At 41.4% G+C, this 14,964-nt stretch overlaps 1 protein-coding gene across 1 annotated transcript in view; it reads left to right on the top strand.

Moving 5' to 3' along the window:
- LOC112224856 (low-density lipoprotein receptor-related protein 1B) overlaps positions 1-14,964 on the top strand; it is a 365,574-nt gene that overhangs the window by 142,741 nt on the left and 207,869 nt on the right. Inside the window, 5 exon segments of the mRNA XM_042306367.1 lie at positions 1,101-1,283; positions 6,173-6,373; positions 8,227-8,472; positions 9,802-9,999; positions 11,057-11,261. Coding sequence (XP_042162301.1) covers positions 1,101-1,283; positions 6,173-6,373; positions 8,227-8,472; positions 9,802-9,999; positions 11,057-11,261 — 1,033 coding nt within the window.

The following is a 14,964-nucleotide window of genomic DNA, read 5'->3' as shown; positions in this document are numbered from 1 at the left end:
TGCTTACCTATTGCAGATTCAGTCTTCCCAGCCTGTGTCAGCGCCGTGTGTGTATAGGTGGCAGGGAAGTCAGGGGCAGGAGAGTCAAAATGGAGTGTAAATGGAGTATTTTAATAAATGTCCACAGAACATGCTCCATAACACTAAAACATACAGACATGAAAAAACATGGGTACGAGGACCCGTCGCGCACCAAACACTAACAATAAAACACTCTGACAAAGACTTGAGGGTTAAATACACAACAGGTAATGAATGGGATTGAAAACAGGTGTGTGGGAAGACAAGACAAAACCAATGGAAAATTAAAAATGGATCAATGATGGCTAGAAGACCGGTGACGTCGAATGCCGAGCACCGCCCGAACAAGGAGAGGCAACTTCGGTAGAAGTCGTGACAGCCTGGTGCAGGTCTACAATTTTGTTTCTGGTGTCCTTTGACAGCTCTTTGGTCTTGGCCATAGTGGAATTTGGAGTGTGACTGTTTGAGGTTGTGGACAGGTGTCTTTTATACTGATAACAAGTTCAAACAGGTGCCATTAATACAGGTAACGAGTAGAGGACAGAGGAGCCTCTTAAAGAAGACGTTACAGGTCTGTGAGAGCCAGAAATCTTGCTTGTTTGTAGGTGACCAAATACTTATTTTCCACGATAATTTGCAAATAAATTCATTAAAAATCCTAGTGTGATTTTCTGGATTTTTTTTCTGATTTTGTCTGTCATAGTTGAAGTGTACCTATGATAAAAATTACAGGCCTCTCATCTTTTTAAATTGTAGAACTTGCACAATTGGTGGCTGACTAAATACTTTTTTGCCCCACTGTATATACAAATCTCCGCTGTTGAAATTCAAATGCTAGTCTTAATGAAACAAGAGAGAATGTCTAAATGATTTTTGTAGTAGAGATCAAGTTTATAAATTGCCTGGCTGGGCTGATGAGATACTGTATTGCGCAGTAAGATGGAACAGCATTTCAACATCATAGCTTTAGCCGGTGGTAACTTTTGGAATAGACACTGGTTGGAATGCGGTTTTAACTAATGAGCATCCAGGATTAGACCCACCCATTGTATAATTATTTATTTATTTTTCACTTGCAGCATTGCCTCCTGTGATAGAGTGCAGTGGGGATGAGTTCCACTGTACGGAAGATGGTACGTGTATCCCAGAGCGCTGGAGGTGTGATGGGGACAAAGACTGCGAGGACGGTAGTGATGAGGTGGCCTGTGAGGGCACCAAGAGGATTTGTGACCCCAAGGCCAAGTTCACATGCAAAGACACAGGTAGTATAGAGACTTCTGTCAGTAATCATAATCCAGAACCAAAACTTCCTAGCTACTCGGTTTGCCTAAGAAAATATATTGTCTGATGGTAGTGTACAATCTTTGACCATTACATTAATGCTAAACTAGAAGCAAATTTAAAAGGATGACATTGACCAACATCAAATAGCAGAGCTAGAAACTCTAGCCTCACCAACTGTCTATGTAGTACATCATAGAAACCGCATATATTTTATAGTACCATCTCTACAAAAAAAGAATGGCATGAATAAATTCCAGCTACATTATTTTTTTAGTTGCCGCTTCGCTTTGTCTCCTGATTGTAACTTTTTTTGTACATAATGTTTCCGCCATAATTTTCTATGACCAAAAAGAGCTCCTGGACATTAGAACAGTGATCACTAAACTCAATTAAGATTTATACTTCAATGAGTCGGCGACCCAGGACATAATGCTTAACTGCTATATAGACTGCTATATAGAGGCCGATGTGCGGGAATCCTGATGAAACTACAGCGTTGAGTAAATTAACCACCGCTATCTCTGTTCTATTGGTGAATGTACAATCACTGGAGAGCAAACTGGACGAGCGCCATTCGAGACTATCTTATCAACAGGACCTGAAGGACTGTAATATCCTATGTTCCTTTGAAACTTGGCTGAACAAGGACACTGACAATATTCTAGATGGTTTTTCTATGCATCGGCAGGACAGAACGGCAACGTCGGGTAAGCTCAAGGGACGTGGTGTGTGTCTCTGTTAACAACAGCTGGTGTGGAATCTCTAATATTAAAGTAAGTCTCGAGGTTCTATTCACCTGAGATAGAATACCCCATGAGAAGCTATAGACCATGCTATTTACCTAGAGTTCTCATCTATATTTTTCAGAGCTGTCTATTACCACCAAAATATTATGCTGGCACAAAGACGGCCCTCAACGAACCTTATAGGGCCACAAGCAAACAAGAAAATGCTCATCCAGAAGCGGCGCTACTTTTGGCTGATGATTTTAATGCAGGAAAACTGAAATCCATTTGACCTAATTTCTAACAGCATGTCACCTGTGCAACTAGACGCGAAAAAACTGTGGATCAACTTTACTCCACACACGGACGCATACAAAGCTCTTCCTCGCCCTCCATTTGGAAAATCGGCCCATAACTCTATTCTCCTTATTCCTGCTTAGAAGCAAGCACTCAAACAAAAAGTACCGCTGATGTGCTCAATACAGAAGTGGTCAGATGAAGCAGATGCTTAGCTACATAACTGATTCGCTAGCACACTGGAATATGTTTCTGATGGTATTGAGTTTATTACATCAGCTTAATCAATAAGTGCATCACAGTGACCGTACATACAGTGTACATATCCCAACCAGAAGCCATGTATTACTGGCAACATCCACACTGAGATAAAGGCTAGAGCTTCATCTTTCAAGGAGCGGGACACTAACCTGGACGTGTTTAAGAAATCCCGCTGCGCCCTCCAATGAATCAGCAAACAGGCAAGGCGTCAATACAGGACTAAGATTGAATCTTACTACACCAGCTCTGATGCTCATCGGATGTGTCAGGGCTTGCAAACTAGCACGGAAAAACAAAGGGAAAACCCAGCCGAGAGCTGCCCAGTGACACAAGCCTACCAGACGAGCTGAATGCATTTTATGCTTGCTTCGAGGCAAGCAACACTGAACCATATGTGAGAGCACCAGCTGTTCCAGATGTCTGTGTAATCACACTTTCAGTAGCTGATTTAAGTAAGACCTTTGAACAGGCTAACATTCACAAGGCCGCAGGGCCAGGCGGATTACCAGGATGTGTATTCAGATCATGCAATGGCCAGCTGGCAAGCCTTCACTGATATTTACAACATTTCCTGATGTAGTTTGTAATACTGTATACCTGCATGTTTCAACCAGTAGTCCCTATGCCCAAGAACGCCTAGACATCCTGTCCAAATAAATATCGCCCCACAGCACTCACGTCTGTCGCCATGAAATACTTTGCAAGCATGGTCAAGGCTCACATCAAAACCATCATCCAAGGAACCTTTGCGCCATTCCAAATCACATACCGCCCCACCAGATGCAGACATGGTGCAATCTCTATTGCACTCCACACTGCCCTTGGACAAAAGGAACACCTACATGAGAATGCTGTTCATTGACTACAGCTCAGCATTCAACACCATAGTGCCCTCCAAGCTCACCACTAAGTTAAGGACCCTGGGACTGAACACCCTCTGCAACTGATTCCTGGACTTCCTGACGGGATGCCCCCAGGTGATGAGGGCAGGCGAAAACACATTTGCCACGCTGACCCTCAACACGGGGGACCCTCTGGGGTGCATGCTCAGTCCTCTCTTGTACTCCCTACTCACCCAGGACTACGTGGCCACGCATGACTCCAACACCATCATTAAGTTTGCCAACAACACAACGGTGGTAGACCTGATCCCTGATAATGATGAGACAGCTTATAAGGAGGTCAGAGAACTGGCATTGTGGTGCCAGGACAACAACCTATTCCTCAACATCAGCAAGACAAAGGAGTTGATCGTGCACTACAGGAAACAGAGGGCCGAGCACGCCCCCTCACATCACTAAGGATCTATCATGGTCCAAACTAACCAACACAGCCGTTCCCCTGACGAGGCTGAAAATATTTGGCATGGGCATCTCAGATCCTCAAAAAGTTCTACAGCTGAACCATTGAGAGCATCTTGACTAGTGTTACGAATCCCTTTTGGCCCGACAGTCTAGGGGGGGGGGGATGGTAAATGAGACCCGTAACATAACTCATGCAAATTATTATTGTGACAAAGTTAAAAGTGTGAACGAAATAACCACGACAACAGAAATCTACCGTCAAACTCCAGGTTTATTTATAAACACACGGTAATGGGGGGGGAGCAGGAAAAGGGGGAGCAGGAAAAGGGGCTGAGCTGGACCCAAGGAAAGAAATAAATATACAAAAACACCCCTAAGCTAGACTAGCCTACTTTAACAACAGCTAACTAACTAACCAAAAATACAGTGGGTGGTCCGCCCAGTTCTAACTAGTGTATTTAACAAAGTTCACCTACGGGTAGTGTATGCCCATGGGCGACTTGTCTTGGTTTCCCCTTTTCCCACCAGCAACAAACAAACACCATAACCAAAAACAATACTCACAGGTGATGAAAGTGCTATGGAGGTGCTCAAACAAAAGAGAGGTTAAGACACAAAGCGAGAGTGAAACACAGAGACCTACAGACATGGCATTTACAGAGAGAATTGAGCTCTAGAGCAAACAAATGATGGGGTTTTTAAACCATGGGGAAGGAACTGTGATAGGGTAGGAAATAGGAGGAGGTGTGTCTTCTGATTGATGATTGATTGTTGACTGATTGGAGAGTGATGATTTTCACCTGTGAGGGGAGAAGGAGAGAAAAGAAACACACACACAGGATATACAAACACACAGGATAACTGTATCCGTAACACTAGCTACATCACCGTACATCACTGGGGCCAAACTCCCTGCCAATACAAGACCTCTATACCTGGCATTGTCAGATGAAGGCCTTAAAAATTGTCAAAGACTCCAGCTACCCAAGTCATAGACTGTTCTCTCTGCTATCACACGGCAAGCGGTACCGATGCACCAAGTCTGGAACCAACAGGACCCTGAACAGCTTCTAACCCCAAGCTATAAGACTGCTAAGTTGTTATTTAAATAGTTAACCAAATAGATACCCAGAATATCTGCATTGATCCTTTTTGCACTAACTTTTTTGACTCTGTTACTGTTTACTATCTGTAACTCTATTCCTAGATACAGTATATGTGTGTACATATCCTCTTCAATTATCTTGTATTCCTGCATATCGATACGGCACTGGTACCCCTTGTATATAGCCAAGTTATTGTTACTCATTGTGTAATTATTATTACTTTTATTATGTTTTACTTTTCTATTATTTCTCTATTTTCTTTCTCTCTGTATTGTTGGGAAGGGCCCATAAGTAAGCATTTCAATGTTAGTTCACACCTGTTGTTTACTAAGCATATGATGAATAACATTTGATTTGAAATTTGATTTTAAGTGCAACAGAGGGCAACTTTTATCGCAGGCCTCTAAATTAGGATGCTCTGTAATCCAGGCTTCACACAGTCACTGGCCTAGCTGCATTAATTAATGATGATGCTGTAAATTCTGTCAATTCTGGCATATTTGTGCCTCTTCCCCTGCAGTTATTCCACCTGCTCTGGCTGCCTCTTTGTAATACACATGGCGAGCAAGGGGAATTTGAGATTATCCCTGGTAGCAGGTATCAGGAGGCTGTAATTATCTAGCTGTGGATTTTCATTTGAAGTGAAGCATTTAACTCACAACTGTGGCTGTGCCTTTCTGTTGATGGCAGGAAGAAGATAGATTTTTTACGAAATATCTCAGCAGTGCATTACCTCATGTAATGTAGTACTGTATATTCTAGTCTAAACTCACAATACAGTACATATTTTACAGTCTTTGTAGACTGCAATCACCTCATTCTGTGGAAAAGATTATGATACGGATCATGCTATGCCTTAAATTGCTTTCAGGCTGTTGGTATGAATTCCTGATTCTTGATTTAGATGTCAAATAGCTTTTTTTCAAAGTGCCTGAGGGATGCTTGAAGTTCACTGTGTGGTTATGTTGATTGGTTCCTCTTCAGCATTTGCAGTAGTGTATTCCCTTAGGGTTCTATTTCAGAGGTTCTACTCGACTGTGTGGACAGTTGATCATTGACATTGTCTCTGAGGAATATCTTCTGCATCTTTTTTTGGTTGGGTTTATGGATTGTGCACATTTGTGTTTGTTTGTGTATGTCTGGATGTATCTGTATACATGTGTGACACCATCAGGAAAGTGTATCACCAAGAGCTGGGTTTGTGATGGCGATATCGACTGTGAGGATCGTTCCGATGAGGATTCCTGTGAGGCAGCTGTCTGTAAGCCTCCAAAATACCCCTGTGCCAATGACACCTCCATTTGCCTGCCACCAGAGAAGATCTGCAACGGCAAGACCGACTGTGCTGACCAGTCTGACGAAAGGCCTTTCTGTGGTAATAAGGAGAGATATTATTTGTAGTACACCATATTGCTTGATACCCTAGAAATAGATTAGTCTGTGGTCTTTCTGCCTAATTGTGAAGAAGTGTTCCATGTTTTTAAGTGGAAGAGATGTGTTTAGAGTAGTGGTATTCAAACTTTTCCATCTGGGACACCATTTTTTCTCACCGGAATTTCTGGGGACTCAATTCTTGTTGACAGAAATTTTAGCAACCCCACCCCAAATCTAATGACACAACCTTACAATCTGTGAAGTTTTATATTCACATAAACAAATAACCATTCACATTCATTACATTTCCATCTCTCTAAGACAGTGGTTCTCAAACCTCTTCTTGGGGACCCGCAGATGTTTCAGAATTTGGTTGTAGCTCTGAACTAACTCACCTGATTCAACTTGACAGGTTGAAAAGAAGTGTTCCATGTTTTTAAGTGGAAGCTTGCTAGCTCTGGAATAGATCGAATACATGGAATGGCTGTGGGCCCCCAAGGAGAAGTTTGAGAACCACTGCTCTAAACCACTCCTCTTCATTTTTTATTATTTCGGGTCGGGGGGGTTGGGTCGGGGGGTCGGGGGACAGTGTGACCCCATCTGACAATACCTCTGGACAGGACCAACCAAGCAGGATATACTGTAACTCCTCTCACTTTGCCAAAGTACAGCCCCCACACCACTAGAGGGATATCAACAGACCACCAACTTACTACCCTGAGACAAGGCTGAATATAGCCCACGAAGATCTCCTCTACCGCACAAACCCGATGGGGTGCAAGACCAGACAGGAAGATCACGTCAGTGAATCAACCTACTCAAGTCGAGTATAGTGCAAAAAAGCCTATTTCGCACATAGTGCACTACTTTTGAACAGAGCCCTACGCAGAACATTGTAAACGGAAAAGGGTTTAGGGAAGAGGATGCTATTTGGGATACACCATTTGAGAAAAGGCCCACACTGTGCTGCCAGCTTCATAACCAATTAGGTCACACAGGGAGACCTTGAGGGACCTGATTGATTTGAGCCAACTCAGCAGGAGTCATTCCTCCAGCTGTAACCTATGGGTGCACAGTGCTCCTATATCCTCTTCCACCCTCCACACACGCAGGCAACTAGGGGACCCCTGCAAAGAAAATGCTATCGTTTTTTTGTCTGTACCAAGAAGATTGTCTTAATCATGGCTAGCTAGCAAGGAGACTTCTGATCTGTAGTGTCCTTTTCTCACCAGAATGCCTTTTTACTTACAATAATCGGGTGCCTAGCTGCTTCAGAGAAAAGTATTTAATTACAGACTGGGGAGTGAATGGGAAAGAGAGAAAGAAAGAAAAGTAGTTCTTATTTGTTTTCCCTCTCCATATTAGTTTTATGAAAGGAATAGTAGACAACTCCACAACATTCCGATTTCATTTTGTGCCTTGGCTATAATAAAGGCGTTATCCCACAGGTCATGCTACCGAGGACTAACAGAACTGTGGAGCCTCTTTCATTATGTAATAGCTTTCGTTATGTTGTATATGCAGCGGAAATATTCTGTCATCATGCTTGACTAGGAATCTCTAGCTCAGAGCAAAAAGTGGCAGTGTTATTTTTGTGCCAGCTAGTTTTAATTCTGATATTATTTGCGTTCTCATTCTTTTTTTAAGCGTACCATGCAGCATATGGCCCAACATATTGTGGTATATTATTTTTCTAACCTCCGTTGAGGATCCCCCTGTTCATTAACAACCCAATGCTCTTTTGAAAACCATCTCAGATAAGTGTTTGGTTCTTGCTTGCTGTCCTCTCTCTCTCTCTCTACTCCCAGATCGGAGTTGGTTCTTACTTCCTGTTCTCTCTCTCTCTGCTCCCAGATAAGTGTTTGGTGGCCAAGGTTGGCTGCAGCCATCAGTGCACGGTGGTACCAGGGACGGGGGTGGTCTGCTCCTGCCCTCCAGGGCTCCACCTGGACTCTAACAACAGGACATGTGAGGCGGTGGACTACTGCAGTAGGCATCTGAAGTGCAGCCAGGTGTGTGAGCAGTACAAGACCACCGTCAAGTGTTCCTGCTACCCAGGCTGGAGGCTTGGCCCTGATGGAGACAGCTGCCACAGCACAGGTTAGGTGACAGAGTGTGTCTGTGTGGGGGTTGTGAGGACTGCGTGTGTAGAGAATATAGAGTAGAGTAGTACTTTATTGATCCTAACTTGGGAAATTGTTTTATTGCTCAACATCATTAATAAATTACAAAAACCATACCTGTATGCATGATAAACACATTTTCTTTTAAACACATGATAAGACATATAGGATGGTTCCTCCATGTTAATAGCCATTGAAGATAGAGACCAGTGAAAGATAGGTAAAAAATACTGTTGCCTATCCTACTCCTGGGAATCAAGCAACAAAAACATTCCTATTAAGAAGGCATCAGAAAGAAGGCAGTGTGTGTGTGTGTGTGTGTGTGTGTGGGGGGGGGTATTTTACATAAATCCAATCACACAGCTTTACATGACTAGAACAAACCGTCTACTTGTGTTGTAGTTTGTGTGATTGAATTGATGTTTTGGATCAATGTTTTTTTTGCTTCTGTGCTGCTGCTCGTAAACGAGGAGAACATGGCAGAACATGCAGCCTTGATGTGTCACATTCAGATTTATGAAGCTCGTTTTTTACTACTCGCCTCTCTATTTCCCTCAGAGATTGATGGCAGTTGCAGTGCTAATCATATGTTAAAACAGGGAAAGAATAGGCAATTTACTAAAGCATCACATGAACATTTTATTGGTTTTTACATAAATAAATTTTCTGCGCACAATAGAAAACTGAGTAAGAACCTCATTTAATTTAGACAAATGTGCTATTGAATCTGTGGTGATGTTTCATGCAAGAGCTCTAGCTTTTGTACAGAGAATTTCAGGTATAACTGAATTATAAATAAGTAGGGACTTGTCAGTATAGCAAGTAGTTAACATCCCTTCTCCCTACACTATCCAGTCTTTCTCATTGTTCTGTGATTTGAGGATAATATGTGTCTCCATAGTCAGGATAGGGTTTCTGTTCTGTGCATAACACAGGTTTTGCCTTAGAGTAACCTTGTATCTGGAATTCTCTGAAGATAAGGTGTGTGTACCAGTGCCCAGTCATGAAAGACCATGATCCAGTGTGTGTGCATGGGCGTGTTTGTGTAGTCATGCATACCTGTGTATGTCCTCCACTAATGGCTCCAGTTCAAACCGCTCATGTTGTTATTGTTATGGCATCGGTCACCTCCGCTTTAACATCGGTCACCTCCGCTTTAACATCGGTCACCTCCGCTTTAACATCGGTCACCTCCGCTTTAACATCGGTCATCTCCGCTTTAACATCGGTCACCTCCATTTTAACATCGGTCATCTCCGTTTTAACTCTTTCCTCTTCGTTTCCTTCCTTTCTTTCCTTCGGCCAGATCCCTTTGAGGCTTTCATCATCTTCTCTATCCGGCATGAGATAAGACGGATAGATCTTCATAAGCGAGACTACAGCCTGATGGTGCCAGGGCTCCGGAACACAATTGCGCTTGACTTCCACTTTAATCACAGCCTGCTCTACTGGACAGATGTGGTGGAGGATAAGATCTACAGAGGACGCCTCTCAGACTCTGGAGGTATGTAGGTCCTATACGTTAGATCTAGGCTACATGTTAGATCTAAATGGTGTATTCTATTGGGCTTTCAGACTCTGAAGGTACATAGGTCTAAGCTGCACATTAAATTGTAAAAGCTGTGATGTTTTGAGGGTATCAGAATCTTTAAATACTTTGGTTAGGCTAAGCGTTAGATCTAAATGCTGTGATCTATTGGATGAGGAGGATAAACATGGCTTCCTTCCCTCCCACTCTTAAACTGTAATGGAACTTTTTTTTAGACTTTCCAACTATATAGTTTAGTTCAGTAATGTTCTCAGTTTAGTTCTACTTAGCACCCTTTGATACTGTGAGTGATACTGTGCCTCCATTGAGGAGTTATTTCAGTAGGGTAATGCTGAGTGTAGTGGGTAGACTCTAGAACACTCAGTAGTCTTCCCACTGTTATAGTACATCTCTGAAGACTGATGAATTACAGCTTCTTGTTTGGTATTTGGGTTGGTGTTTTGTGCTGCACTACATTCTGTGCCTCTGCTGCAATAAAACTCTTTCTCTTAATGTGTTCTTAATGTTTTACATTAGGAAGGTGTTAATGTTTTGTACACTATTTCTCCCTTTTGTGATCCTTCCACAAAGGCTCCAGTTGCAGAGGATCACCGTAAACAGCTGGATTATAGACATACTGGCAAAACCTTATGTTTAATGGAACACTTCTTTCTTACTCAATAGTTTTTTTAGCTACGGTTTTCTCCCCATAAAATGTAATTTTGTTGGCAGACCAACAAACAAATCCCCTCAATACTGGGGAAATTATCAGGATGAGTTGAATACATCCCTTCTCCAGTCTTCTCTCACCTAGTGTGTGTCAGTGGAGGCTGCTGATGGGAGGACGGCTCATAATAAAGGCTAGAACGGAGCGAATGGCATGGCATCAAGCAAATGGAAACCATGTGTTTGATGTATTTCATTCCACTCCACTGATTCCGCTCCATGAGCCCTTTCTCCCCAATTAAGGTGCCACCAACCTCCTGTGATGTGTGCATTGATGACCATGGTTCTGTGGTTGGTGTTCCATCAGGTGTGACAGGGATCGAGGTGGTTGTGCAGCATGGGCTGGCAACTCCAGAGGGGCTGGCGGTGGATTGGATAGCAGGGAACCTGTACTGGATCGACAGTAACCTGGACCAGATTGAGGTGGCCAGGCTGAATGGCGATATGAGGACCACACTGATAGCTGGATGGATGGAGCATCCACGGGCCATCGCTCTGGACCCAGGACAAGGGTGGGTGCTAATTCACATCAGACCTGGGTTCAAATAGCGATTGTTTTCTGTAAAATGCTTTGAGTGTTTGATTGAGTCTATTTGGAGTGACAGATTTGCAGGGTTTACACTTTTGGGATTATTCAAGTTGTTCTGTTGTGCCAGACAAGCTCAATCAAACAAAGCTAAACTATTTGAAAGAAAGCAAATACTATTTAAATCCAGGTCTGAATCAAATACTGTACACAATCAATCAGGTTTGAGGTCATAATATGAAAAACAACCGCCTTCATATTCTTCTACTTCCTTCTCCCTTGATGTATGAAGATGTCTGCTAGGTTAAGGTCCATTAGTGATAAAAATATAGAAGACATTTATAATAATACTGTGGACATTCTAGCGAAGACAAGTGATATGGCTAATATTTTCCTCTTCCCTGACTCATGCACTTTACCACTCTTACTTTTTCTATTTTAATACATTGCTTCAATTAATCTCTGAACAACCTCACAGGCACAAAGTTGGATAAAAAAACAGAATAAGATGATTTTTTGGCATAGTGGGTTTAGCCTAGTTCTTCCATTTATGCATACTGATGAATTACGCTTATGTGATCATAAAACTGGTTTATTTTGTTTTAAAACAAAGTCCAGACATTCATAAAAATCAATTAAGTAGTCTTATAAGAAATAAATCTGCACTGCACATTTTAAGGGGGATGACTGCATTATAGAAGATAACACATTCTGATTAATGGATGATTTCTGTGCCTACAGGAAAAGTTTCTCTCCATAGCAATAATTCTAATTTAATTACTTGAATCCACTCAAAAGAGTGGGCCATTGATCTAAGGGGCCTGATCCAATGAATAAGGCTATTGATCTGTAGAAGGATATTTTTCCTAACACTGTTTCATTGTCATCATTGCCCAATTTAAGCCTGTGCTCTTTAAGGGCTCTATGGGTCTCCCGCACTTGCCTGTGGCTCTGTGGGCAAAAGCAGGATAGTTGCCATGTTTGGGAAAAGAAATCGCAGTGTTCATTTACAGGCTACATTGAGCCATAGAATGTAATAAAAATCAGATGGCTTCCAGTTCCAGCCAATGTCACAGATCCTGTGGAACATGGATCGGTTTGGTGCAGTTCTAGGCTACTCAGACTGCTACCAATGTGTATGTTCATGAGTCCCACTGATGGCTATACACTTATGGCTATGTAGTTATTGTAGTTTGCAATGCTTTTACATTGACAAAACAATGAAAATCGTTATGAAAGACCACCCAAAAAAATGTAAGGGGACTCTTGGTATTATCTCGTACGAATGACTTAGTGTCTCTTTTGAACAACTTCGTATCTTGTTTGAACACATTTTTTATTAATTTGTTCAATTAAGATACTAAATCATTCAAACAAGATACTAAGTTGTTCGAAGGACATACTAAGTTGTTAGGATGAGATAATTCTAAAAGTGGATATGTTTTCTTTTTTCATGGCCTTCAGTCTTGGTCATCTGAGGGAAAATAAGAATAATACAATTAATCTTCAATGTTTACTTTAGAGCTGTCCCTGAAGAAAAAAATCTTTGCCAACCAAAAGTTGTATGTTCTTTTAAAACGTGTATTTTTCCATATATAGACACACCCTATGTGTTTTAATAAAATCAACTACAATATATATGCATTGAGCTTGTCTGATGCTTTAAGCGCACTGTTTGATGAAATAAGACACAAATGACTTACTCCTACATCCTCCTCCCACTCCTACACCTACTGGCTTTTGCAGATTCTGGCTTAACTCTCCTGAAGTTGCCGGTAACAGGCTACATGAGGAGTCTGCAAACTTTCTCATGTGGAATGCCAATTTATCTTCCTTACCATTTCTACCGATCTGTGTGCCAGTTATGGTTTTCATATGCACATTTTCGTGGAACAGTTTCATTGCATTTATAATAAAGTCTTCGTATCTCAAAGTCATTGTCATATGATTAATCAAAATTCGATCCAAATCTAGATGAAAATGATACAAAGCTAAAAAGTAACGTCTATTGCCATTGCCAACTATATTAAAAATAGCCTATGAAGCCAATTTAAAAAAACATTGTAGCCTGCAATTGGAAAATATTCTGATAAAAATAAATATCACATACATCACATTGGCTACACATGGCCTGTCTGCAACAAACTTGAAACATTGTATCAACTATTAACTTAGGTCTGGCCCTGAAGCTCATGCTAGCAAACTTGCAACATTGTATAAAATAGTCTGGGCCCTCAGAGTTTCCTGCACCAATAAGCTCGGAACAGACACAGCTGTAGGCTATTTGCTCACGGGAGAAGAAGTAATCAGATAGGCCTATTTTATGACGTTTCCACTGGATCAGAGCATTACGTTGTTCCCTTTCACGCTAAGTGGTTATCGAAAGGGAGCGCTGGAAAGATCTTTCAACTACATTGATGAACTATTGTCATTCTCAGTCAGTGAAAAACAGACTTCGTTTACTTGCTGTTTGAGGTGAAGAAAACATTACTTTGAGAAGCTCTGCAGCTCATTAGTCGTGTTGCGTTAAGCCATTCAGAAATACTGTCAGAACCCCAAATGGGCACATTTATATGCGTCCTTTTGCACGCAGGCCAAGTAGCCTATAGGCCTACTTCTATGCATAATCAGGTACGTGTTCTTACTCAACATTGACAGAAGCGCTCCAAACAAAAGACTATAGCTTTGTTTAAATACTCATACTAACCACACTAACCATACTATTTGTAACGTAAATTGAGTATGCAGTATGCTTATTAGTCATATTATGCGTATGGTTAGTATGCCAAAGCAGTGGACACTATTTCAATGAGGCATTGTCTCTGTTTTTCCGGACATTTTTTCCACACGACCAACTATCGAATTTACATCGCCTCCTGATGATTTTTATAGCTTATTAACGTGTAGTAATACCTAAAGTTGCATTAGAAAGGTATTTCGAAGTGTTTTGTGAAAGTTTATCGTCGAATTTTTAACTTTTAAAAAATGACGTTACGTTATGAAACGCTATTTTTTTCCGTTTATCACACAGTCTTCATAGATCGATATCTAGGCTATATATGGACCGATTTAATCCAAAAAAGACCCAGTATTGATTATGGGACATCAAGGTGTGCCAAGAAAGAAGATGGTCAAAGGTAATTAATGTTTTATATTTTATTGTGCGGTTTGTGTAGCGCCGACTATGCTAATTCTTTTGTTTACATCCCCTACGGGTCTTTTGGGGTGTTGCATGCTATCAGATAATAGCTTCTCATGCTTTCGCCGAAAAGCATTTTAAAAATCTGACTCGGTGGCTAGATTCACAACGACTGTAGCTTTATTTCAATACCAAGCATGTGTATTTTAATGAACGTTTGCGTTGTAACTAATACTATTAGCGTGTAGCGTAGCGCATTTGCATTTCCAGAGCTCTAGGTGGGACGTCTGCGTCTCAAGTAGGATCAAGAGGTTTTTAAGGCCCATCATGGAATTCTTCAGAAAATGGGAGTAGCTTCACAACATTTTCAGATTTGAAGAAAACTGTGGAAAATATGCAGCCGAAGTCTGCCGAGAGCACATACAAATTCATTGCGTTAACAAATTATGACAAATGTTAAGAAATGTTGAGCAATGTAATAAAGTAATGACTTTTCAAATGAGTTACGTTACACGCTATGTTAGCTGACAATGTATCTATGCTAGCCTTA

This window comes from Oncorhynchus tshawytscha, linkage group LG26 (assembly GCF_018296145.1).
Source record: "Oncorhynchus tshawytscha isolate Ot180627B linkage group LG26, Otsh_v2.0, whole genome shotgun sequence".
Lineage (NCBI taxonomy): Eukaryota > Metazoa > Chordata > Actinopteri > Salmoniformes > Salmonidae > Oncorhynchus > Oncorhynchus tshawytscha.
Note: the sequence above shows the minus strand (reverse complement) of the source record. Positions and strands in the feature narration are given on the sequence as shown.